The sequence below is a fragment of the Taeniopygia guttata genome, chromosome 30 (assembly GCF_048771995.1).
Source record: "Taeniopygia guttata chromosome 30, bTaeGut7.mat, whole genome shotgun sequence".
Classification (NCBI taxonomy): domain Eukaryota; kingdom Metazoa; phylum Chordata; class Aves; order Passeriformes; family Estrildidae; genus Taeniopygia; species Taeniopygia guttata.
The window spans coordinates 4,026,317-4,052,867 of record NC_133055.1 but is presented as its reverse complement, the minus strand read 5'-3'; the positions used below and the strand labels follow the sequence as shown (position 1 = coordinate 4,052,867).

General features: G+C 52.3%; 2 protein-coding genes across 2 annotated transcripts in view; both read right to left on the bottom strand.

Annotated features, from left to right (window-relative positions):
* The window catches only part of LOC140680876 (uncharacterized), a 570,776-nt gene that overhangs the window by 448,935 nt on the left and 95,290 nt on the right, over positions 1–26,551 (bottom strand). The gene's annotated exons all lie outside the window — the stretch shown is intronic.
* On the bottom strand, positions 17,658–18,590 carry LOC116807372 (olfactory receptor 14J1-like). Its single transcript, XM_032745414.3, has one exon. It carries the CDS (start codon positions 18,588–18,590, stop codon positions 17,658–17,660), a length of 933 nt encoding a protein of 310 aa, XP_032601305.3.

Below are 26,551 nucleotides of genomic sequence, written 5' to 3'. Positions count from 1 at the left end.
CTCATGGCTTTTCACTTCCACAAATAGCAGCTGCCCAGAAAAATCTGTAATTGTCAAGTTCCTCCCATATATTCACAGCTTTTCCCAAAACTGTGTTTACAGCCCATGTTAACTCATGGGGTATTAGTTTAAAGATGAGCTGTTTAAGAGCAAAGATTCTCTTCATCTATTTCTGAATCATCTTCATCTCTGGGAACAGAGGTCTTCTTATCTCCCTGAGGGCACAGGGCCTCATCACTCCTTTTCAAACTTCTCTTGGGATCACAGCTGCTTTAACATTTGCTTACTTTAGCATGGAGACCTTTACTGAAACAAGTCATCTCCCCCTACATTTTAATGCGTTATAGGGAAAAAGAGAATCTGATGTATCAATGACATCCTTCTCCATAGCTTTACCAGAGGATTTCAGCCCCAGGATCAAGGCATCTCCTCATCCCTCCCATCTGGGACTCAACTTCCTCTTCACTGACCTTGGTGTCTTCATGTTGCCCCTCTGTGTGCCTGCCCTGTGTCCTTTTCTCTCACTGCAGGGAGGATGGCAGCACTGCCAGAGTCAATATCTGCCCGGGGCTGCAGATGGTTCCGTGAGCCCGGCCGGGCTCGGTCCTTGCGGCCGGAGCTGTTTTCCCATGGAGGTTTCTGCAGCGGCTGCGCTGGGGCTGTGTCAGGCTGGGCCGCGCTGGGGCAGGGCCAGGATCTCAGCAGCCAGGCCAGAAGGCTGAGACGGGGCTGGGCCGGCCTTGGCACCTCTTTGGGGCCAGAAGGGAGAGAGACCCAGCCAGGCTTTCTCATCTTTAACTTGGGTCTGCACAGAGGCGTCTGCAGTTTGCTTAGTGGTTTAACAGATTGTCAGCTCTCAAAGCTAATTACTGATTGGTTTTTTGTCAGACACGGAGGAAACTGCTAGCAGCTTCTCTCAGGACATCACTTCTGTGATGCAAAACCACCACAGCAGCACAGAGCACAGAGCTCCTTTGTCCATATGTAGTGGTCATGGGCCTGAGGCCTCAAAATCCCACCTCGGGAGATCTCTGGGTGCTCTCCAAGGTATTTTCAAATGAAAACATTCAGCTCATAGTCTAAGAAAATCACTAGAGCAAAGGGCCAGCCTGACCTGTCTGTCCTGGCTACTTTTGTCTGGGAGCAATCCTTGGACATATGGAATTTGGGAGGCCAAATTCTAATTTTGGCCATGGTCCCTGGACATGAAGGACGGTTCTTTTCCACAGGAATGAAGGAACAGTGTGCCAGTGTTTCCTAGGGGGATGAGAGACGACCACCAGATGCCAGCCAGAGCTGGTAGGCTTTGTTCTTAGAGATAACCTTGCATATAGGAAATTTTTTAAGGAGGATACCCGTTTTGGCGATGAGCATCTGAAAAGAGGGACAGTTCTTTTCCATAGCAAGGAAAGCACGGAGCCCCAGTGCTGCAGGAGCTGATGAGAAGCAGCCCTTGGCATTCTAACATCAGCCAGACCTGTCAGGTGAACCCTGGCAGGCCAAGCCAGCCAGACCTGTTCCATGTTCCCTCGGTTCCATGGGGCCCCACAGTGTCCCAATGGTCCCTTGCTTCCAGGAGGCCCTGAGGTGTCACAATGCCCCCTTGGTGACACCAGACCCTGAAGGGTCCCAATGGTCTCCATGGTTCCATCAGGCCCCACAGAGTCATAATGGTCTCTGTGTCCATGAAGCCCCGCGGTGTCACCATGGCCCCTTGGTTCCATGGGCTCCAGTGGTGCCACAATGATCCCCTTGGTTCCATGAGGTGCCCACAGTGTCACAGTGATCTCCATGGGAAGGAAAGAACCGAGCCCCAGTGTGGCAGGAGCAGCCACCAGAGGCCAAGGCCAGCCAGACTTGATGGTGCTGGCAGATTTTGGCTGGGAGTAACCCTTGAACATAGAGAATTTTAGAGGTAGAACCCCAGTTTCGACCCTTACTGCCTAGATAAGGTGGACGGTTCTTTTCCATAGGAAGGAAAGCACTGAGCCTGAGTGTTTCAAAAGCAGGAGAGGAGAGAGGTGGTTCCTGGAGGCCAAGCCACACAGACCTTTCTGACCTGGCACCTTTTGTCATGGAAGAATCCTTGGACATATGGAATTTGGGAGGAGTATTCTCAATTTTGACCACAAACCCCTTGAGATGAAGGACAGTTCTTTTCCATAGGAAGGAAAGCACTGAGCCCCAGTGTTTGGAAAGCAGGTGAGAAACAGCTCTCAAGAGGCCAAGATCATCTAGACCTTTCCAATCCCAGTTTTGGTCATGGGTGCCTAGACAGGATGAATGTTTTTTTCCTGTAGGAAAGAGTAGTGCGAAGTCCAAGTATTCAGAAAGAAGATGAGAGGTGGCCACCCTTAGGCCGAGCCAGCCAGGCCTGTCTCTCCTGATACCTTTCGTCTAGGAGCTATCCTTGGACACAGGGCATTTTGGAGGTGGAATCCCAGTTTTGGCTGTGTGCGCCTGGACAGGAAGATGAGTTCTTTTCATTAGGAAGGAAAGCACAGAGCCCCAGTGTTTCAGAGGCAGATGAGTGCCAGCCCTCAGTAAGCCAAGGACAGCCAGACTTGTTATTCCTGGCAGCTTTTGTCTGGGAGCTATCCTTGGACATAGGGAATTCTGGAGGCAGATGCCAAATTTTGGCCATGGGTGCCTGGCCAAGATGGATGGGTTTTTTTCTCAGAAGAAAAAAAAGCACATGGTTCCAGTGTTTGAAAGGCAGATGAGAGGTGGCCCTTGGGTGGCCAAGGCAGCCAGACCTGTTTCTCCTGGCAGATGTAATCTGGAAACAATCCTTGCAATATAAGGAAATTTGGAGAAGAAATCCCAGTTTTGGCCCTGGTTCCCTGGAGGAGAAGGACAGTTCTCTCCCATAGGAAGGAAAGCACAGAACCCCAGTGCTTCAGGGCAGATGAGAAGCAGCCCTCAACATGCCAAGGTGGTCAGGTGATCCCCAGGATGCCCAGTCAGCCAGACCTGTTCCGTGTTCCCTTGGTTCCATGGGACCCCACAGTGTCACAATGGTCTCCTTGGTTCCATGAGGCCCTGGAGTGTCACAATGTTCCCCTTGCTTCTGCAGTGTCACAATGGCCCCGTGCTTCCATGAGCCCTTGCAATGTCACAATGGCTTCGTGGTTCCACAGAGCCCTGATGTGTCACAATGGCCCCTGGGCTCCGTGTGCCCTCGCTGTGTCACAGCGGCTCCTCTGTGACACTGCGGCTGCACAAGGTCACCATGGACCCTTGGTTCCATGAGATTCCCCAGTGTCACCGTGGTGTCCTTGGACCTGCATTGTCACAACTGACCTGTGGTAATCACATATCCTCTGAGCAGAGAGAGAGATCTCCCAGGATTTTCCTGGGAAGCTGTGAGAAGCTGTGAGAAAGCTCAGAGAAAAGAACGAGAAACAATTCTTATCTTCACTTGCTGCACTGTTGTTGTGCACATGTGGAATGTGTTATGGAGATTTGTTTACCAAAGGGTGATTTCTAAATTGGCCAATGGTGATGGTGTTTGGATTTCAATTAACCAGTCTGATCTGTCTATATTGGACTGTCTGCAAGAGTGATGAGTGTTTCTTAGCAGTATAGTATAGGATAATGTAATAAAGTGATTGATCGGCCTTCTGGAATCATGGAGTCAGTGCTAATTATTACAGGCTGGGGACGCTCTGCTACGATAGTTATCTAAGTCAATCTTCCCTTACCTCTGAATGCTGAACAGAATAGGCTTAACAGGCATAGCAGGAACACCAACCACTGTAGACCCAAAGAGCTGGCTGAGGAGTTGGGAGAAAACTTCCCCTGGTGTCATTTCCTCACAGTAGGTACCATTATTAAAGTAATTCCAAACACATACAGTTAGTGTGTGGTAGCCTCAAATCCATGTGCCCACCATCCAGTGGAAATTAAAAATCCATAAATTCCTCACCATATTAACCCATCAAATAAATTGATTATCAGCCAGATTTGCCATAGTTATAGGATGGGAAAAATGTAGCCACAACCATGTGCCACCCAAACCAGGGTAAGCTAGACCACATGGTGACACCGAACAAGGTTTCTATATCCAGTGCAACAAAAAAAAATTATGTTACTCAAGAACTGTTATTCTTATTTCAGCCTGTTTCTCTCAATGCCCTCAGGCTGCACATCGGGTGCCAAAACTGGTCTTGGTTTACAAGACAGGTGGCTGCTAGGGAAGGCAGCAAAAAGCCTCCTGTGGAATGGAGAATGTAAACCCCCTCCCTCCAAATTATTAGAATCATGAAATCAAGGGGCTCTCAGGCAGGCAAAGATATGGGAATAGGAATGTCAGCTCTTTCCTAGTGTGTATAACAAAGCAAACAAGCAGCAGCAGCTGCGGCACGAACAGCAGAGCAGAGCCCAGTCCCGGCCTTTGGGCCGTGGCGCTTTCCCTGCGGTGCAGTTCCGGGCACAGCCAGCAGGGGCGCTGTGGCTCCCGGGGGCAGGGCAGGTGCGCTGACCCCCACGCGGCTGCAGGGGGCGCTCCGGCCGGGCTCGGCAGCGCGGGGCCATGGCGGCTTTGTCCGAAGGGGGAAGGGCTGGAGAGAGGCTTTGCTTCACAAACCCCGGGGCAGCCGGCTCCGGTGCCCCAGCAGGACTCTCAGAAAGCAGTCAGCTCGGTGCCCCAGCAGGACTGGCAAAAAGCAGTCAGCTGGGCTGGCAGGATGTCTCGGCAGGCAGGGGGTGAGGGGCTCCAAGCAGGGCAGGGAGAGCCCAGCTCAGGATCCTGGGCACCAGAGCAGACAGGGATAGGTCTCTCTTTTAGTGGGGCAGGTGTAAATAAGGTCCCAGTTTAGTGGCTGTTCTCACGAGCAGAGGCTCATCCCAGGACAGAAGAAACAGCTCTGGCCCGGGCTCTGGCAGCAGCAGTGGAAACTCCCATCTCCAAGAGCAGCAGCTCCTCCCAAAATAAGGGATCAGCCGATAAACATCAGCCAAGGATAAGGAACAAACAGAAAGGAAAAACCCAACCCCCAACACTGGTTTATAATTCCTAATGCTAAGGGAGAATTGTATAAAGTTTTAATTCCACCTTTATAATTGTTTACATACGAGATCTTGAAATGTCAGGGGTAGGGATTGGAACCTGCTGCTCCAAGGCTCCTCTCACAAAAAAGAGGCTTAGAAAGGCTGGCGGTCCTTGGAGGTATTTGGGGATCTATAGGGGCTATTGGGGGTCCTTTCTGTGCCTCCTGACCTGACAGGAGCTTCTCTAATAAACTTTGCCTAAAGCTCCCAGTCTGCCCATGACAGGAGCCCCTGTGAGTGCCTGTGACATCCTGGCTCTTTGGCAGCCTGGGGACACTTAGAAAGTCCCCATGAAACCCCTCTAAGGGCCTGTAAAAATATCTGAACCTTAATAGGCAAACTGTCGGCTCTTAACTGAAAGGTTGGTAGTTCGAGCCCACCCAGGGATGCCATTTATGTCAGAATCTGTGGTATTTAAATGATCCCAAAATTGCAGAAATTCGCTGTCTTTGAGCCCCACTGCCAAAGAAGAAGTCATAATTCATCTGTGCTGGTTTTCAAGGTTGTTTATTCTTGCTTATCTATAACATGTTCTGTCTGACCTGCAGTAGGCCTTTCTTGCGGGGCAGCGTGCAGGGCGCTGCCCCTCAGTGGGAAGTTACAAACATTATATACCAGAAACTACCTGTGCTATATTTACAATAATGTGCCAATACCTACCACCTCTGTTGAACAATGTGTCCCCAGTCTAAACCAACAGAAAAATGCCAACACTACAGTGAAACATGGAAGGCATGAAGAAGATGAAAAAGGACAGGACACACACGATTTCCTCCATCTTGCCTCCTTTGAACCCTTTATCTAGAATCCTAAAATTCTACTTTTGCACCCGTGTCACGCTAATTATTACTCATATCAAACACTCAGAGTGTGTAATTCATCCTGTAAGACTGAAAACTCTTTTCCATGGACAGAGATCACAGGCAGTGTCTCTGGGGGCTCTGTCCAGGGGGGTTCCTGACCCCCTGCCAGGGTCCCAGGCCTTCCAGGGCAGCCAGAGGGATGCCCTGGATTACCACAGCAAACCTCATCAGGACCCATTGCTATGGTCAGTTTCCATGGCAACCAGCACCAGCCCCTGTTGCTATGGTCAGTTCCCATGGCAACCATCACCAACCCCTGTTGCTATGGTCAGTTTCCATGGCAACCTTCCCCAGCCCCTGTTGCTATGGTCAGTCTCTGGGCAGCTCCATGGAGACCCCATGCCAGGGGTGGTTGCCATGGACACCAGCTCAGGCCTGCAGCCAGAGCCCGTTTCCATGGCAACCATTGGCACTCCCATCCCCAGACTCATGGGATCCCAGAACCACAGAAGTGGCTGAGCTGGGAGGGACCCATCAGGATCCTCGAGTCCAGCTGCTGGCCCTGCACAGGACACCCCAACACTGCCAGCCTGGGCCTGGCAGCGCTGTCCAAACGCTGCTGGAGCTCAGAGAGCCCTGGAGCTGTGACCCTTCCCTGGGGAGCCTGGGCAGTGCCCCAGCAGCCTCTGGGCAAAAACCTTTCCCTGAGATCCAACCTAAGCCTGCCCTGACTCAGCTGCAGCTGCTCCCTCCACTCCTGTCCCTGGGCACCAGAGTGAAGAGGCTCCCTCAGCCCCAGCCAGGGACCTGCTCCCAAGGCTGCTGCCATGGCCACCAGGGCTGGCACCAGCTGGGATGCTCGGTTTCCACAGGCCGGGATTCAGGAATGGGATTCCCCAATTTCCTGCTCCTGCTAAAACCCCGCTGGTGCTCGTTGCCCTCCCACCTTCCACTGAAGGAAAAAATGGAAAGATCCCAGGCTGGGATAAGAACAATTTACTGGGAACAGCAACGAGATAAGGAACAAACAGGAACAGAAAAAATATTGACAACAGAAGGGATAAGAAAAACTATTTACAGGGGAAATTACATCACCATCAATTCTACCTTCCTGACCACATGTCTCCTCCTGCCTGGAAAGGACAACCTTCTCAGAGAGAGAGAGAGAGAGTCCCTTTCCTGCCCCTGGCAATGACCTGACGTGGGAGTGAATGTAGTGACAGGGCCATGGCCAGACCCTCATGTTCTTCAATCCCACATAAGGTCATTGGCAGGGGCAGGAGAAGGTACAGGTGTCTTCCCAGCATGGATCACAGGTAACAGGGATCACCAGGGCTCTTCCCAATGTGGGTTCTTCAATGGGGGGTTAAGCTGGAGTGGTGCACGAAGGTCCTCCTGCAGTTGGGGCACTCACAGGGCTTCCATCACCGGTGGCTCCGTTGGTGTCTGGTCAAGTGAGAGCTCTGGGTGAAGCTCTTCCCACACTGGGGACACTCGTAGGGCCTCTCCCCAGTGTGGATGCGCCGGTGGGTGATAAAGGTGGAGTTTTGCTTGAAGCCCTTCCCGCAGTCAGGGCAGCGGAATGGCCTCTCATCCGTGTGAATCCGCTGATGTACAAGGAGATTGGAGCTGGTGTGAAACCTCTTCTGACACTCAGGACACTCGTAGGGCCTCTCCCCAGTGTGGATGCGTTGGTGGATGATTAGGTCGGAGCTGCAGCTGAAGCCCTTCCCACACTCCCCACACTCGTAGGGCCATTCCCCAGTGTGGACCATCTGATGTCGTTTCAGATTGGTGCTCTGCCTGAAGCTCTTCCCACACTCCAAGCACTTGTGGGGCTTCTCCTCATCGTGAAGCTTCTCAGGGAGCACCAGCTCCGAGCTCTGGCTGAAGCTCTGCCCACCTTCCTGACCCAGAGTGGGCCTTTCATCCTCAGAGCACCCTGGGCTGGGTTTCCAGCCCCTCCTCCTCTGGGATCTCCGGGGCTTTTCCTCCCTGTTGGATTCTTGCGCTGTGGAGTTGCTCAAATCGGCCTCTTCCATGAGGTTGTGCTGCAGAGATTTGTCCTTCCTGGTCTCCATCATCAGCTCCTGCTCTGGGGTAGGAAGGACAAGGAGAGGATGGGATTTGCCTCCGTGCCACAAGGAAGGGTAAGGAGATCCCCCCAGTGCGTCCCCGTCAGGAGAGCGTCGGCAGCGGGGCTGTCCTGCAGCCGGGGGCCGTGCTGGGCTGGGAGATGGAACAGGAGAGAGGGGGAAAGGGGCACTGACTTCCTCCTCACCTGCCTCGGTGTCCCAGGGCTCCTTCCTCTTCCTCACAGCCTTCTCCTCCATCTGGCAAAGGGCTGGGGATGGGAAATTCTGTTTTGGGAGGAAAACAAGGGATGAGCACATTCAGTATTGTCCTGGGTGGAAGGCAAACCAGGGAGAGAGTCTAAGCCAGAATCACAATTGATTAAGAAAATTAAGATCAAGGCAATGATACAGAAACACTGGCTTAATCTCACAGAGTCAGGATATAACCTGTCACCCCGTTGGTCAGGGTGGTGGTAGCAGTCTGATGAAATGGTGGCTGCAGTCCGGCTGGAGTGATGAAGGTGATTCTGTCAAAGCGGGGATCCTGTAGAAGGGTCTGGTCTTCCTCTGAAGGTCCAGTGGTGGTTATGGAGCTCTTGTCCTCTGGGAATGCAGTAGGCAAGGTGGTCGTGGTGTTGCAAGGGTGAGATTATACCCAGGTAGGAATGCTTGGCTCCTCCCCCTGGGCGGAGCATCCCACAATGGGATGATGTAATTTTATCAGCCCTGCAGTGACACTCAATGGCCCATTAACAGAAGATGGCCCCTGGAGGGCGTTATCAGGGCTGAGCCATGGAAGAGATAAAGAACACTGCCCCACCTGTTGATAACAGTTTATGGAGATGGTGACTGAAAACACTTTTGGTTGCATCTGACATTGTAACCTGAAACAGTGAGGCAATCCCTGCTCAGGGTGGGGGGTGAACACCACCCCCCTTACCCAAACTGGCTCAGGTGTAAAACCCCCACCCTGGGAAGGCCACGCACACAGGGGACAATGTCACACTTGCCCCACCCCGAGGGAGATCTCTGTCCCTGTCACTCCCTTACTTTCTCTCAATTTTATCTTTCTTTCCATGTCTCTCTCTACCTCATATTTACTGTTCAATAAAATCCACCTTGGATTTGGTCTCGTTAGCACCTTAAATGGGGCAGAGGCATCTCTCTAACAATTTTTTTAGCCAGATTGAGACATTATTTTGCACTGTGAGTTCAGGGCACTGCTGTCTGACCCCAAGTGCCTTTGACAACAGCATGGGTCCCTCCTCTGACGAGCTTGTGGCTCTTTCTGGAGGAACTCTTGGAAACTTGGATGCAGCTTCCTCTGAGTGACTTTTGGGAGAACTTATGAGGAAAATGGCTGTTGTGGATGGCCAGTGTAAAGAAAATATTTTCTTGTCCTTCCCTGAAATGTTTGTTAAAGTCACTGGAGGAAAGGGACCAAATGATACCAGTGAGACTGACAAGGACCATTCGCCACACAGTGAGGAACACAATGCTACTAAAGTCCTACAAGAAGCCCAACTCAAGTAGCTAAATTCTGAAGTAACTCCTGAATTCACAGGCTTGGGGGCTTTTCCAAATATGAGAATCATTATTTTCTTCGTCCCTGTCACCTTTGTGACAGCTACACAGACCTTTCCCTTCCTTTTAATAATCTGTATCAGGCCAAATTTCCATTTTTCTTTTTTTGGAACCTGCCAGCATCTGAGTTGGAGCTGTGCTGGAACTAGTGAAATTTGGAATTGCCACAGAATTGCTTGTTGTTGGCTTAGTAATGTTTGGGATTTGTTTGCGTTTCCATCACAAGTAACTTGTGGGAAGAGCAAATCTTCCTCAAGGCATTTTATGGAGGGTTAAGTTTGTTTTCTGCTGAGTTTGTTTTGTCCAGTGCTCAGGGGATGCTCAAGGGGTATCTGGTTTTGGTTTGGCCCTAATTTTCTTCTGATATATCTTAATCACTTAAAAACACCTGAAAAATGACTAAAAAGAGTATTGACCAGGGATATCAAAAGTCCCACCATTTAACAGGTATTTGAGGTGGAATTTATGGTTTGGGAACATATTCTGGAGGATTTGTGGGTTCTTGGGGGATATCTGGTAGTATTCTCCATATCTTTGCACTCCAAATGCCAAGGTGGATTGCTCTGTCACTTCAAAATGATTCAATCCCACCTGAAACCCCTCAATCTTACCCCAAAATTGCTCAATCCCACCTCAAAATGGCTGGTTCCCACCTCAGTCCCATGCCAAAATTACTCAATTCCACAGCCTCTAGGGTGAGATGGGGTTGGGAGGTGACTGGGAGAAGTAAGATCCAAATTTGAGGTTGTGGGATCAGGATTGTGTGGGGCTGATTTATTTTGATAATTAATAAAACTATCGGAATTATTGATTTATGTCCTATTCATTTTCTGTCAGTTCTGGTTTGCTTTTCAGAGTGCCGCCTTCTCAGCTGATTTTGTTTCTGACCTCCTGCCCCAGACTGAAACGCAAGATGTGTTCTATTTGCCATCTGTATGGCAGTTGTCCTGTGTTAAGTGGGCAGTCTTTCCTTATCTCTTCCACAATCAATCCTCCCTCAGGTGAGACAACTGCTGATAATGGGCTATTGAATGTCACTGCATGACTGATAAGAACTGTAACAACCCATTGTGAGATGCTCTGCCCAGAGGGTGGAGCCAAGCATTCCTATCTGCATCTAGTCTTGAGATTCTGGCCCACCAACAAAGCTTTTTCTGGGCTGGATTTCTCAGAGGAACAGCTGCCTCTTCCTCTTCAGAAGAAGACACCCTTTTCTACAGGATCACTTCTCCAACAGAACCACACCTGACACTCCAGGAGGACTGCAGCCACCATTCCAATTGGACTGCAGCCAACACCCTGACCAACAGCGTGTCAGGATGTATTCTAACTCTGTCAGTGTTGTTTTCGTTTACTGCATTGTTTATTTTATCTTTTTATTTTCTTCCCTGAGAAAATACTGCTATTCCTGCTCCCATATTTTTACTAGAGAGGCCCCCTTAATTTCAAATTTTTAACAATTCAGAAATAAAGAGTCTACAGTTTTCCATTTCAGGAGAGGCTCCTGCCTTCCTTAGCAGACACCTGTCATTCCAAACCAAAACACTTCCTTTCTCTCTTGCCTTCCTTTGCCTGCTCTGTTTCTCTCTCTGTGTCTTCCTTGACCCAGGGCAGCTCCCACCAAATACCCTGTCCTGATTTAATTCCCAATCCATGAGCTACGACAACCATGGGTGAAGTTAGGAAGGCTGGCAGTGAAATGTCCCTGTAGGATCTTGCTCCACTTGGCTTTTGGCTCTTCTATAAGAGCTTTGCCTTCAAGGGCAGGAACATCTTTTCCTGGCTGGGAACTGGAATTCCAGCCTCTGGGAGTGTGTGCCATGGATCCCAGAGGGGCATTCCCGAGGCTCCCAGGGTGCTGCTCCTGCCGTGCCTCCCAAGGAGCTGTGCAGGGCAGGGGACAAGGTGCAGCAGCTGTGTTGGTGCTGCAGTGCCACGACAGCCCCTGGTTCCAGGAGTTTCGGTACTGCCAATAGCGGTTCCTGGGTTCCATGATGCCCTGCTGTGTCCCCATGGATATTTGGTGTCATGAAGTTCTTCAGTGTCACAATGGCCACCTCGCTCCATGAGCTTCCGCAGTGTCCAAATGGTCTCCTTGGATGGGCAGTGTCACCATGGACCATTGGCTCCATGCAGCCCCGCTGGGTCACCATGGACTCCTTGGTTCCATGAGGTTCTGGGGGTGTCTCCATGGTCTCCTTGGATCCACAGTGCCACAAAGGACCACTGGATCCACGTGGCCCTGCTGTGTCACCATGGCCCCTTGGTTACGTGGGACCCCAGGGTCACAATTGTCTCCTTGCTTCCACGTCACCCCCTCAGTGACAAAATGGCCCCTTCGTTCCATGTGGGACACAAAAGATTTATGGAAACATTGAGCAAATCCTGCTTAACACACCTGGGAACACCTGTTTGCATTCCAGAGGGAGGTTAAAGGTGAGGATGGCACCAGCAACTTCAATCTGCAACAGAGATCCAGGGAAAGGAGTGGGACAGAGAATTCAACTGGGAGACGCAGAGAATTCTGCTTCCAGAGATCATTTCTGGCCACACTGTCCCTTGTAGAAAGGTGACACCATTCCAGGCAGCCTGTACTGAGCAGGTGGCTCCTGAGTGGGGTTTGTTGTTTAGGAAACCTGCTCAGGCTTTTCCATTCTCTCCTTCCCAAGAGGAAAACTTCTCCTGGGCCTGTGTGCAGGCAGAGCCCTGAGGAGAGCAGGTGGGACACGGTGCAATGGACTGGGACATGGAGCTGCAGAGCTCAGGGACAAGGTTCTGCTGCAGGGCACAGGGATGTCAGTGCCCGGTGGGTGATGTCAGACATGGTGAGGCTGGGGGTGAGGAGCAGCTTGTCTGAACAGGGTCAGCCCTCAGGGGACTCATTCTTCTACATGCCCAGACCTCCTAAGGAGAACTTCAGTGTCAAGATCACCTGGGGAATGCTTCTATCAGCTCTTCTCTGAACTGGAAAATAAGAGAATACTCACTTGATTAAAGAAAAAATGTCATGAGGTGCACTTGGAAATCTTCCTCCTTACAAGAACTCCAAACTGACTCCAACCAGGTGCACAAGCCCTGGAGACTTGCAGACGATTGAATGAAGACAAAGCACCCCTAAGGGCTTCCTTTTCTTTAATGATCGCCATGGAGGATTTGGGGTGAAGTCCAGAACCCTCAGGCACTGAGAGAAGGCTGAAGAAGCTGCTCAAGAAGTCAGGAGCAAAACTCCAAGTCCCTTGGAGTATCACTGGGCCCCAGTGAGGGCAGGGACTGCCAAAGGCTCCCCAGGGACTGGTGAGAGCAGATCCTTGAGGCCAGGATTGCAGGGAGCCCAAGGCTCAGAGCAGGGAACTGCAATGCTGAGCAAGGCCTGGGCTGGCTGGGGGAAGCAGAAAGGCCAAGCCCTGAGCCCTGACAACGACATCCGGGTTCCTGATGAAGTATGGACAAAGACTACTAACATCATTAAGAAAATCACAATTGGAAAAGAATATGATTTCAAAGTGATTCAGAGACTCACGGGACATTTGAATTTTATAATTCCTTTTACTAATTTTCCTGTTAGCATTTTACAGCCAATGTATTTAGCTAGTAGTCTATGTATTTAGCAGGGCCTGTCCCTCACGGGTGGCTCGGGGCTGTTTGTGGGGCAGGGGGATGTGAGGGGCAGCAAGGACAAATGTCACAAACCTGTGTGACCCTGCAGATCCTCACGGAACCAAGGGGCCAGGGTGACACTGTGCTGCCTCATGGAATCAAGGAGACCATTGTGAACTCGGTGACCCCAAGGAAGCAAGGGTCCATGGTGACCTTGTGCAGCCGCAGTGTCACAGAGGAGCCGCTGTGACACAGCGAGGGCACACGGAGCCCAGGGGCCATTGTGACACATCAGGGCTTTGTGGAACCACGAAGCCATTGTGACATTGCAAGGCCTCATGGAAGCACGGGGCCATTGTGGCACTGCAGAATCAAGGGGAACATTGTGACACTCCAGGGCCTGATGGAGCCAAGGAGACCATTGTGACACTGTGGGGTCCTACGGAACCAAGGGAACATGGAACAGGTCTGGCTGGCTGGGCCTCCTGGGGACCACCTGACAGGTCCAGCTGACATTGGCATGTCAAGGGCTGCTTCTCATCTGCCCCTGAAGCACTGGGGATCTGGGCTTTTCTTCCTATGGGAGAGAACTGTCCTTCTCCTCCAGGGGCCTATGGCCAAAAGTGGGATTCCTTCTGCAAATTTTCTTAACTGCAAAGATTTTTTCCAGATTAAATCTGCCAGGAGAGACAGCTCTGGCAGGCTTGACCACTCGGGGGCCACCTCTCATCTTCCTTTCAAACACTGGAACCATGTGCTTTTCTTTCTTATGGGAAAAAAACATCCATCTCTACCAGGCACCCATGGCCAAAATTGGGGATCTGCCTCCAGAATTCCCTATATCCAAGGATAGCTCCCAGACAGAAGCTGCCAGGACTGACAAGTCTGGCTGGCCTTGGCTTCCTGAGGGCTGCCATTCATGTGCCTCTGAAACACTGGGGCTCTGTTCTTTTCTTCCTAATGTAAATAATTCTTCCTATCCAGGAACCCACAGCCAAAATTGAGATTCCACCTTCAAAATGCCCTGTGTCCAAGGATAGCCCCTAGATGAAAGGTATCAGGAGAGTCAGGTCTGGCTGGCTTGGCCTAAGGGTGCCCACCTCTCATCTTCTTCCAGAACACTTGGACTTGCACTTCTCTTTCCTGTAGGAAAAAAATCATTCATCCTGTCATGGCCAAAACTGGGATTCCACCTCCAAAACTCCATACATCCGAGGATTAATGCTTTGAGAAATGCTTTTTGTTGATTTAATGACCTATTAACCTTTTCCCAAAGTTTCTCTTATCTTCTATGTTGCCAGAAAGGCTGTTTTATTGTTTTGAGTTTCTGAGAATCTCTCCTTGGTATTTCTCCAGTGCATCCAACTCAGAGGACAGAACCAATTGTAATTCCTTTTAAATGTCCCATTGAGAGAGTTTTTTAGGGGATGGGGGTCAGGGCTTGTGTGTCCTGCTTGGCACAGCCCAGGCAGGGCTTTCACAGCCCCATCCCACACTCCATTTCCCAGCTGGAGCCGCTGGTGCCTCTGAGTTCTGCTGCCCCAGCCCCAGGGACGCTCTCCTTGTCTGCCCATTCCCCCAGGGTCTCTGGGCAGGGATGGCCTCAGTGGGGGCTGCTGACATCCTCAGCAACTTGGAGGCTGCTGCTGAATTTTACTGCTCCAGAGGCTTCTTCAGCCTTCAGCACTTCAGTTCAGGAATTCAGTGCCCCAGGGCTCATTAACATTCAGAACACCTTAACAAGCCAAGCCCTGGGAATCATTTAAGTTTTCAAATCTCTTGTGGTTGATTACACTATATTTAAAAGGACAGTGAGAAAAGATTTCTTCAGGTCCTGTTTAGTTTTTTTTTACTCCTAATAAATTGATGTGTGAAATCCCCAATTGACACTGAATCCAAGTGCCTCCTCCTCATGCAGTTGGAATATATGTGAAAATCAAGACCCTTTGTGGCTGACAATCCATCAGACTCTGTCCCTACCCCCACCCCACCATGCAGAGCTTTGTGACAGAGCAGGACCTCGTGTCATGATGGGTCCATTGTGACACTGCAGGGCCCCATGGAACCAAGGGGCCAGGGCTGCTCCTCAGAGAGTTCTGGAATGAAGGAAACATGTTTGACACCATGGTGGCCCTTGGGCACAAGAGGCCATTGTGACACTGTGGGACCAAGGAGAGAATTGCTGCCCTGCCAGACCTCATGGAACCAAGGATCCACTGTGACACTGCAGGGCCTTGGGGACCACAGTGACATTGTGACACTGTGGGACCCAAGGATCCAAGGGACTTTGTGACACCAAGGGGTCCCATGGAACCAAAGGGACATTGCGACACTGGGAGGCCCCATGGAGTCATGGAGACCATTGGGACACTCTGGGGCCTCATGGAACCCTGGTGACACCAAGTTGTCTGGGAGTGTTGATCTGCTGGAGGGTAGGAGGACTCTGCAGAGGTCCCAAACCCAACAAGGTGAGGTTTAACAAGTCCAAGTGTCGGGTCCTGCGCTTTGGCCACAACAACCCCTGCAGTGCTCCAGGCTGGGGACAGAGTGGCTGGACAGCAGCCAGGCAGAAAGGGACCTGCAGGGACTGATGGACAGCAGGCTGGACATGAGCCAGCCGTGTGCCCAGGTGGCCAAGAAGGCCAATGGCTCCTGGCCTGGATCAGGAATGGTGTGGCCAGCAGGACCAGGGCAATGATTCTTCCCCTGTGCTGGGCACTGGGCAGCACCTCGAGTGCTGTGTCCAGTTCTGAGACCCCAATTTAGGAAGGACATGGAGGGGCTGGAGCATGTCCAGAGAAGGGCAACAAGGCTGGTGAGGTGTGTGGAGCACAAATCCTGTGAGGAGTGGCTGAGGGAGCTGGGGTTGTTTATCCAGGAGAAGAGGAGGCTCAGGGGAGACAAGGCAGTGTCAGGGCACAGGTTGGACTTGATGATCTCCAAGGTCTTTTCCAACCTTGCTGATTCCGTGATTCTCTGAATCCACCCTTGGAGCAGTTGCAGGAGGAGCCCTGGGCCTCCTCTTCAGAAGCTCCAGCAGCCCAGGTCCCTCAGCTTCTCCTCACAGCCCCAAAGCCCATCCTGTCAGTCCTGCAGAGCCTCTGCAGCTCCTCCTCACTGCCCAGAACAGGGAGCCCCACAGCCAGACACAGCAGCCCAGATGTGCCCCCTGGCCTGGGGTGCCTCTGGCAAGGGAGCAGCACCAGGGACTGCAGGAGCCTGTAGACAATTCCTGAAGAACCTGTGGGATGATCCTGCTCCCCAAGGGCCGTTCCCATGGTGCCAAGTCAGGAACTGCAATGGGGAGTGGGGCCAGAGACGAAAGGGCAAACAGGGATGGGCTGTGTGCAGGGGAGGGAACAGGGGTGGGCAAGGGAAAGAAATCTGTAACGGGAAGAGTAAAGAAAGTAAATGTGAAGCCGAGGAAATGCTCAGGGCAGTTTGAGGGTGGCTGCCAGGCAGCCCTGGCTCTGGGCAGCAGCGTCTGCAGTGCGACAGGAAACTCCCAGCTGATGGGAACAAACTTTCTGGCTGACTGCAGAGGCCAGGACAAAGCTGAGTGGATTCCCTGGCGTCCCCCAGCCCTTCCTGGCCCCAGGGGCTGATGGCATTTGTGCCCCCTCAGGTTCATATCCCCACAGCACCAGCACAGGGGTGCTCCCGCCTGCTGTGTGCAGTGCAAACAGGGGCTGCTGAGCCAGTGCTGCCGTGTCTGTGCCTGCAAGGATGCGGCACCTCTGTGAGCTGGGGGAGAGGCCAGGGCTGCAGAGGGGGATGTTGTTGGCAGCTCCATGAGGACGCTCTGGGACGCTGCCCTGGGCTGTGCAGCGCACTGGGGATGGATCAGCCCCTGCTCTGCTGCTCCTTCCCGTCTCCCCCAGGGCCCTTGCAGAGCACCAACCGTGCTGTTTGCCCCCAGCCTGCCCACGGCCAGCCTGGGGCTGCTCACGGAGGTTTTCTGTGCTGAGCATTGGCCTGGCCATGTTCTTGAGAGAGCCTGGGCAAGGAGCCTGGAGCCCCCAGGGCCTGGCCTGAGGCGTCAGCGCTGCCCCAGCAGTGCCCATGGCCTGTCCCTGCTGCAGCCCCGGCACTGCCACCCCCAGGACTGTGCCCGGCCCCGAGAGCACTCAGGCCCTGCAGCAACACCAGGGCCACCAGGGCAGTGGGGCAGGGCCACGGGAGCAGCACTGGCAGCACCAAGTGCTGCTGCTCCTGGGCACAGCTGCTGTGCCAGCACTGATCTGCCCCAGCTCTGCACACAGACATTGCTGCTACAGCTCCAGAGAAGGCAACAAAAGGGCATCTCTGCAGAAAACTCTGTTGGGAGATCCTTTATTTCCTTTAAAGTCACCAAGAGCACAGGCCCTCATTGGCACAGTCTGTGGCCACAGGGAAGGTAGAGTGAAACAAAGTGAGAAATGGCACAAGGAATGGCATTTATTTGTGGACAACAGTAAATGTAAAACAAAGACTTCCAAGATGAAACCAACAAGAAGTATCAAAGTTGAATTTTTTTCAAAGTGATTTGCAGAAATTGTCCAGCAGTTTAATGTTCTTGAAAGCATCCAGTCATCAGTGTCCACACTGCAGCCTTGAGCTCCTGGTTCCTCAGGCTGTAGATGAGGGGGTTCAGGGCTGGAGGCACCACCGAGTACAGAACTGACAGGGCCAGATCCAGGGATGGGGAGGACATATAGGGTGGCTTCATGTAGGTAAATGCAACAGTGCTGAAAAACAGAGAGACCACGGCCAGGTGAGGGAGGCAGGTGGAAAAGGCTTTGTGCCGTCCCTGCTCAGAGGGGATCCTCAGCACAGCCCTGAAGATCTGCACATACGAGAAAACAATGAACACAAAACAACAAAATACCAAACACACACTAACAGCAAGAGGCCCAAGTTCCCTCAGGTAGGATTTGGAGCAGGAGAGCTTGAGGATCTGGGGGATTTCACAGAAGAACTGTCCCAGGGCATTGCCGTGGCACAGGGGCAGGGAAAATGTATTGGCCGTGTGCAGCAGAGCATTGAGAAAGGCACTGGCCCAGGCAGCTGCTGCCATGTGGGCACAAGCTCTGCTGCCCAGGAGGGTCCTGTAGTGCAGGGGTTTGCAGATGGACACGTAGCGGTCGTAGCACATGATGGTCAGGAGGGAAAATTCTGTTCCAAGGAAGAAGATAATCAGAAAAAGCTGTGCAGCACATCCTGTGTAGGAGATGGTGCTGGTGTCCCAGAGGGAATTGTGCATGGCTTTGGGGACAATGGTGCAGATGGAGCCCAGGTCACTGAGGGCCAGGTGGAGCAGGAAGAAGAACATGGGCGTGTGCAGGTGGTGGCCGCAGGCTACGGCGCTGATGATGAGGCCGTTGCCCAGGAGGGCAGCCAGGGAGATGCCCAGGAAGAGGCAGAAGTGCAGGAGCTGCAGCTGCCGCGTGTCTGCCAGTGCCAGCAGGAGGAAGTGGCTGATGGAGCTGCTGTTGGACATTTGCTGTGGCTGCACATGGGCACCTGTTCATGGAGAAAGGACAGTGACAAGTCAGGAGAGGCTGCTTGGAGCCAAACCTGAGCCATTCCCTGCAGCCTGTCCTGGTGAGACTCACCCACCGTTGTTCCTGCTCTGGGAAAACCTTCACCCAGGTCCCTGCCTGAGCTGCAGTTGTGCTGGCTGAGTGTGCCAGGAGCAGCCAGGCCTGTGCGTGGGGGCTCTCGAGGAGCCATCCCTGCCCCAATGCCCTGGGTTTGTGGCCATGTGGCAGAGGGACAAGGCTGGATATTCAGGATTTGTCAGGGGAATCACTCCTACCGCAGAAAGGTTTGGTAGCATCTGCACTCACACTTCTAAGGGAAATAGATGGCAGGAGTTGATTTTAGGAATTGCTTTCCTACCCACACACCATTTCTGGCTCTCTGAGGTCAGAAATCCCCAGCATTCCTGCTGCACTCAGAGTTTGCCACTGAGAGATGTGAGAGGCAAAGGATTCCCTGTGGCTGAGGGCAGGTGAGGGGCTGGATGGATTTGTTCCCCCAGCACTGCTCTGTTCAGCCCCCTCTCCTTCCCTGAGCATCTCCCTGGGCCTGGACATCCCCTCCTGAGAGGTGCCTTGTCCCTGCCAGCGCTCACAGAGCCCATCCCACCCTGTGTGCCCTCGGCCCGGCCCTACAGAAACCTGCCTGTGTGCAGGGCCCTGGCTGGGGCAGGCTCTGTGTGCAGCTGGGCAAGGGCAGCTCAGGAGAGCCCTGCTGGGCCCTGCAGAGGTGATGCTGCTGCTGTCCAGGGCTGAGGAGTGGCTGAAGGTCCTTTGGGAGGCTCCCAGCAGAGACACTGACCACCCAAAGTCACAGTTCTGGAGTCTCTGTAAATGTTCAAACATTCCTTTGATGATCCTGTGTGTCCCTTTCAACTCAGAATGTTCTGTGATTCTGGGATTACAATTCCTGTTCTGCTTCTCTCATCCCCGTTTTCTATAATCAAAAGAGAAAAAAACCCTTGCAACAGTGTTAGAACAGTAAAGTAAAACCAAGACCTTTATTGGAAGCTTCCAGGTGTCCCAGAGGGGAAGGGGCACACCCAGCCCATGATTTCAACAATTCATTAAGGTTAATTAATTAGTATATTTAACAGGGACACCCAATAGGAGATTCAGTTGCCCCAGTTACACACCCCTGGCTCAACCCATTGGAGTAGGTCCAAGGATTTCTTTGCCCAGCTTTTTCTTATCACTGCTCACATTCAAAAACCAAAATGTTGTTCTTGTAGGTCCTCTTCCTGATAATAAGACTATACAGAATTTCAGTAATGTATTTAGAGAGCAGCTTATTGTTCTAAAATCTAAGAAAAAGGTTAGGAAATGTACTAGAGTTAATTAAGGATTATAATTATGTTAACTATATAATGGTAGTTTAAAATAGTTAATTAAAAGTTTAATAGAGTTAGGTAAGGATTATAGTTTTATAACTATATCATAGTAATTTACAGATCTGTGAATATATTACAAATATATGAAAAGCAAAAATCATTTTGTCATCACCCCAACATTTCCACCCTGCTCCAAGCAGGAAATTGAAAGCACTCTCAGGAAATCTACTGATCTTTACAGCAATCGCAGGCTTACCTTCTTTGGGAAGTGCCCTCCGGAGCTGTGCCCAGGCTGGTCTGGAGCTGGGAGCAGCCCTGCCCCACCCAGCCCCTCTCAGCAGCAGCACCTGCCCTGCTCAGGGTGGCTCCTTCCCCCCACAGCTCCTGGCCAGCGCTGGGAGCAGCTCCAGGGCCGGCTGAGAGCTGTCCCTGGCAGGCAGCAGAGTCCCTGGCCCAGCACAGCGCCCTGGGCTGCAGGACCCTGCTCTGCAGGACAGCCCTGGGCACCCCTGGCTGCTCTGCACAGGAGATGAGCAGAGAATGCACTCACAGGGTCTGTGGGCATTGGGATGTTCCAGCTTTAGGAGATCGCTCCAGGAGCTGCAGCTGCATTGTCCTGCAGCCAGAGGTTCCTGTGCCAAGGGCTGGCAGTGATTCTGCCCCAGGCACTTCTCAGCCCCTTCCCAGCCCTGACTGATTGAAGCTCTCTGTGCCTCTGTGCTGTGCCCGGGCTGGCTGCAGGCAGTGCCCCAGCCCTGCTGGGCTGGGAGAAGAGCTGCTCAGCAAGAGAAATGTGCTTTTGAAGCTCTGCTTGGTTACCAGGATCACCCTCTGTGCCAGGAGCCCAGCCCAGCTCAGCAGCACAGACACAGCACAAGGACTTTAATGACCCTCTGGGGCTTTGTGCTCAGGCCCTGAACATCAGGCCCTGAGAGGGAGCTGCAGAAACCTCTCCAGAACTCCAAGTCAGAATCCAACTCCAAAGTTTCTTGGACTTTTAATGGGTCCCACTGAGGGACACGACTGAGAAAGTGTCCCCAGGCCCCAGGCAGAGCAGAGAACTGGAGGCACTGATGACAGGTGGGGACAAAGAGAAGCCAAGTCTTGGTGCCCTGGGGCACAGCAGGGTCTGTGCCATCAAGGGCTGGGAGGAGACACCTTGTCCTGAGGCCCTGGGGCCTCCTGGCACAGCCCCAGCCAGGCTGGGCACTGTCACCCCCTGGTCCTGCCCTCAGCATCCCCCCCTAGCCCACATCCCAGTGGCCTCAAGGATCTGCTGGAAGGAGTCCCTGGGGAGCCTTGGTCAGGAATGGCTCTGGGGGCTCCTTCATGCTCCCAGGGACTGCAGGTTTTTCAAAGGACTTTGGCTTTGGCTTTTGCCTTGCAGTCTCTGAGAGGTTTGTGCAATCCTGGCCTCCAATTATCTGCTGTAATTAGTCCCTGGAGAGGCTTTGTCAGGAGCCACACTCAGTGGGGCCCATTAATGCTTCAAGGTACTTCAGTTATTTTAAGGTACTTGGTGTTTCCCTTTTGATCCAGACTCTGTGAGAGGTTTGTGCAATCATGGCCCCAATTATCTGCTTTAACGAGTCCCTTGAGAGATTTGTACTGACACTTAGTGGAGCTCATTAATGCTTTGAGATACTCAACTTTTGTAGGGTACTTTAGATTGTCCTTTCCATACTGAGAGGTTTTTTTTGCCATTTTGAGTCTCTGAGAGATTTTTGTGCCATCCTGGCCTCCAATTCTCTCCTCCAAGGAGTCCATGAGGAGCCTGTGTTGGGGATGGACCTCAGTGGGTCCCATTAATGCTTTGACACATTTGGGTGTTTCCTCTGACTTGACTTCTGGAAAGGTTTGTGCAATCTCCTCTCTGGCCCTGAGGTTAAAGGTCTCAGCTCCAAATGCACCAACAGGGGTCATTAGGATCAAACAAGTCCTGACAAACCATGGCTGTGCCTTGATTTCCCTCTTGTCTGGGGCAGTTCATTAGGAAAATTTCCTTCTGCAGTTATTGAGAAATATTTTGAAGAGCTTTTAGGAAATATGTATTCCTGTTTTAAAGGGTGTCTTTTATTACTGTTCTTGTTATACAATATGTGATTGCAGCATTCAGTGACTGATACTGACCCAGGGACACTCCTAAGGAGCTCTGGCCTGGTCAGAGATGCTGTGCCTTGAGATCTGACCCAGTGTGGACAACCTTGCTCCCCATTCCCCAACCCCATCCTGTCTCTCTTCTCTCCCCTGGGACCTGCTTTGCTCAAAGAACTGGATGTGCACAGCCAAGGAGGGTTTCTCCTTCTTTTATTTTTGAAGTTAACTAAACTCCTGAGTTTCCCCATTGAAAACAGACACCCTCCTCAGGTCTGTGCCAAGCCGAAGGTGCCTCCAAGACCACTACAGCTGTGAGGGTGGATCATCATCCCAACCCGCACTGGGCCATTGCAAGGGGCTGTGTCCATGGACACTGCACTGACCAGACTGATGGGTTTGGGTGCCATGGCAACACTCATCAGTTCAGGTTTCCTTGGAAACCACCCCAAGGAGTCATTTCTGCAGCCAGGTTCCATGGCCTGCAGAGCTGTTGCTGCATTCAGCTGCCATGGCAGCCCTCAGGACAAAGCAGTGCCAGGGCTGTTCCAGGTACAATTGCAGTGACACTCATTGGTGTCACCAGGTTCCACAGCAACAGCCACAGGGACGCGTTACTTGGTTTGGTGCCGTGACAACCAAGGCCTGGAGCTGCTGTGATAGTTGTTTGCCATGGACACCTGCCCTGGGCCCCTTGCTCAGGGCTGGTGTCACTGGAGCTGGGTCTCTGGGAGCTCCAGAGGTGGCTGTGGAGCATTGCCTGTGCTGTGCCAGGGACTGGCAGACACTGCTGGGCTGGGATAGAGGCTCTGGGGGGATTGGGGTTCCAGGGCAGGGCAGGGCTGGGGTTCCAGGGCAGGGCAAGGCTGGAACTGCCCCTTCCTCCCCGACACACAAAATGTTTCCAGCCAACAATCTCCTCCAGTCTGTCACAACAGCAGTGTTGGAGGTGGAACCCCAATTCTGGCCATAGGCACCTGGACAAGAAGGACAGTTCTTTTCCATAGGAAGGAAAGCCCAGAGCCCCAGTGTTCTGAAGAGAGGTGAGAGCCTCACTAGGCCAAGGCCAGCCAGAATTGTCAGTAATGGCAGATTTTTCTGGGACCAGCCTTTGGATATAGGGAATTTTGGAGGTAGAACCCCAATCTCAGCCATGGGCACTAGGAGAAGCTGGAAAGTTCTTTCCCATAGGAAGGAAAGCACGGAGCCTTCCCCAGTGTTTTGGGGACAGATGAGAGGTCACCCTCATGAAAACATTGCCAGCCAGACTTCTCATGGCAATATTCCTATGGGAGCAATCCCTGGATAAAAGGAAATTTGGAGGTGAAATCTGAATTCTGGCCATGTGTGCCTGGAGAAGAATGAGAGTTCTTTTCCATAGCAAGGAAAGCATGGAGCCCCAGTGCTCCAGCAGCTGATGAGAGCAGCCCTTGGCATTCCAACATCAGCCAGACCTGTCAGTGGCCCCTGGCAGGCCAAGCCTGCCAGACCTGTTCCGTGTTCCCTCAGTTCCACGGGGTCCCACAGTGTCCCAATGGTCCTTTGCTTCCAGGAGACCCTGAGGTGTCACAATGCCCCCTTGGTGACACCAGGCCCTGAAGGGTCCCAATGGTCTCCATGGTTCCATCAGGCCCCACAGAGTCATAATGGTCTCTGGGTCCATGAAGCCCCACGGTGTCACCATGGCCCCTTGGTTCCATGGGCTCCAGTGGTGCCACAATGATCCCCTTGGTTCCATGAGGTGCCCACAGTGTCACAGTGATCTCCATGGGAAGGGAAGAACCAAGCCCCAGGGTGGCAGGGGCAGCCACCAGAGGCCAAGGCCAGCCAGGCTTGATGGTACTGGCAGATTTTGGCTGGGAGCAACCCTTGGATATAGGGAATTTTAGAGGTAGAACCCAAATTTCAGCCATTTCTGTGTAGATAAGGATGGTTCTTTTCTATAGGAAAGGAAAGCACAGACCTTGTGTTTCAAAACAGAAGAGGAGAGAGGTGGCTCCTGAGAGGCTGAACCAACCAGACCTGTTTGTCCTGGCAGCTTTTATCATATGGAATTTGGGAGGAGGAATTTCAATTTTGACCATGGACCCCTTGAGAAGAAAGAAGGTTCGCTTCCATTTGAAGGAAGGCACAGAGCCCCAGTGTTTCGAGGCAGGTGAGAGGCAGCTCCCAAGAGGCCAAGGGCAGCCAGACCTGTCTGTCGTGGCAGCTTTCACTTCGGAGCAATCCTTGGATGTACAGAGTTTTGGAGGTGGAATCCCAGTTTTGGCCAAGGGTGCCTGGTCAGGATGGAAGGTTTTTCCCTATAGAAATGAAAAACACAAAATCCAAGTGTTCTGGAAGAAGATGAGAGGTGGCCACGCTTAGGCCGAGCCAGCCAGGCCTGTCTCTCCTGATACTTTTCATCTAGGGGCTATCCTTCGACACAGGGCATTTTGGAGGTGGAATCTCAATTTTGGCTGTGGGTGCCTGGACAGGAAGAGGAGTTCTTTTCATTAGGAAGGAAAGCACAGAGCCCCGGTGTTTCAGAGGCACATGAATGCCAGCCCTCAGGAAGCCAAGGCCAGCCAGACTTGTCAGTCCTGGCAGCTTCTGTCTGGGAGCTATCCTTGGATATAGGGAAATCTGGAGGCAGGTCCCGAGTTTTGGCCATGGATGCCTGGTCAAGAAGGATGTTTTTTTCCCATAAGAAAGAAAAGCACATGGTTCCAGTGTTTGAAAGGAAGATGAGAGGTGGCCCCCGAGTGGCCAAGCCTGCCAGACCTGTTTCTCCTGGTAGATTTAATCTGGAAACAATCTTTGCAGTTAAGAAAATTTGCAGAAGGAATCCCACTTTTGGCCATAGGCCCCTGGAGGAGAAGGACAGTTCTCTCCCATGGGAAGAAAAGCCCAGATCCCCAGTGCTTCAGGGGCAGATGAGAAGCAGCCCTCGACATGTCAAGGTCAGCCGGACCTGTCAGGTGGTCCCCAGGAGGCCCAGCCAGCCAGACCTGTTCCATGTTCCCTTGGTTCCATGGACCCCACAGTGTCACAATGGTCTCCTTGGCTCCATGAGGCCCTGGAGTGTCACAATGTTCCCCTTGCTTCTGCAATGTCACAATGGCCCCATGCTTCCATGAGGCCTTGCAATGTCACAATGGCTTCGTGGTTCCACAAAGCCCTGATGTGTCACAATGGCCCCTGGGCTCTGTGTGCCCTCGCTGTGTCACAGCGGCTCCTCTGTGACACTGCAGCTGCACAAGGTCACCGTGGACCCTTGGTTCCTTGGGGTCTCTGAGTTCACAATGGTCTTTATTGATCCCATGAGACAGCACAGTGTCACCCTGGCCCCTTGGTTCCATGAGGATCTGGAGTGTCACACAGGTTTGTGACATTTGTCCTTGCTGCCCCTCACATCCCCCTGCCCCACAAACAGCCCCGAGCCACCCGTGAGGGACAGGCCCTGCTGTGCCAGGCTGGGCTCAGGGCTTGGCCTTTCTGCTTCCCCCAGCCAGCCCAGGCCTTGCTCAGCATTGCAGTTCCCTGCTCTGAGCCTTGGGCTCCCTGCAATCCTGGCCTCAAGGATCTGCTCTCACCAGTCCCTGGGGAGCCTTTGGCAGTCCCTGCCCCCATTGGCGGCCAAGGGACTTGGAGTTTTGCTTCTGACTTCTTGAGCAGCTTCTTCAGCCTTCTCTCAGTGCCTGAGGGTTCTGGACTTCACCCCAAATCCTCCATGGGGATCATTAAAGAAAAGGAAGCCCTTAGGGGTGCTTTGTCTTCATTCAATCATCTTCAAGTCTCCAGGGCTTGTGCAGCTGATTGGAGTCAGTTTGGAGTTCTTGTAAGGAGGAAGATTTCCAAGTGCACCTCATGACATTTTTTCTTTAATCAAGTGAGTATTCTCTTATTTTCCAGTTCAGAGAAGAGCTGATAGAAGCATTCCCCAGGTGATCTTGATGCTGAAGGTCTCCTTAGGAGGTCTGGGCATGTACAAGGATGAGCCCCCTGAGGGCTGACCCTGTTTGGACAAGCTGCTCCTCACCCCCAGCCTCACCATGTCTGACATCACCCACCGGGCACTGACATCCCTGTGCCCTGCAGCAGAACCTTGTCCCTGAGCTCTGCAGCTCCATGTCCCAGTCCATTGCACCGTGTCCCACCTGCTCTCCTCAGGGCTCTGCCTGCACACAGGCCCAGGAGAAGTTTTCCTCTTGGGAAAGAAAGAATGGAAAAGCCTGAGCAGGTTTCCTAAACAACAAACCCCACTCAGGAGCCACCTGCTCAGTACAGGCTGCCTGGAATGGTGTCACCTTTCTACAAGGAACAGTGTGACCAGAAATGATCTCTGGAAGCAGAATTCTCTGCGTCTCCCAGTTGAAATCTCTGTCCCACTCCTTTCCCTGGATCTCTGTTGCAGATTGAAGTTGCTGGTGCCATCCTCACCTTTAACCTCCCTCTGGAATGCAAACAGGTGTTCCCAGGTGTGTTAAGCAGGATTTGCTCAATGTTTCTATAAA

What these genes read in the sequence shown, in the direction of transcription:
- LOC116807372 (XM_032745414.3), bottom strand. Translation starts at nt 18,590, where the DNA reads ATGTCCAACAGCAGCTCCATCAGCCACTTCCTCCTGCTGGCACTGGCA.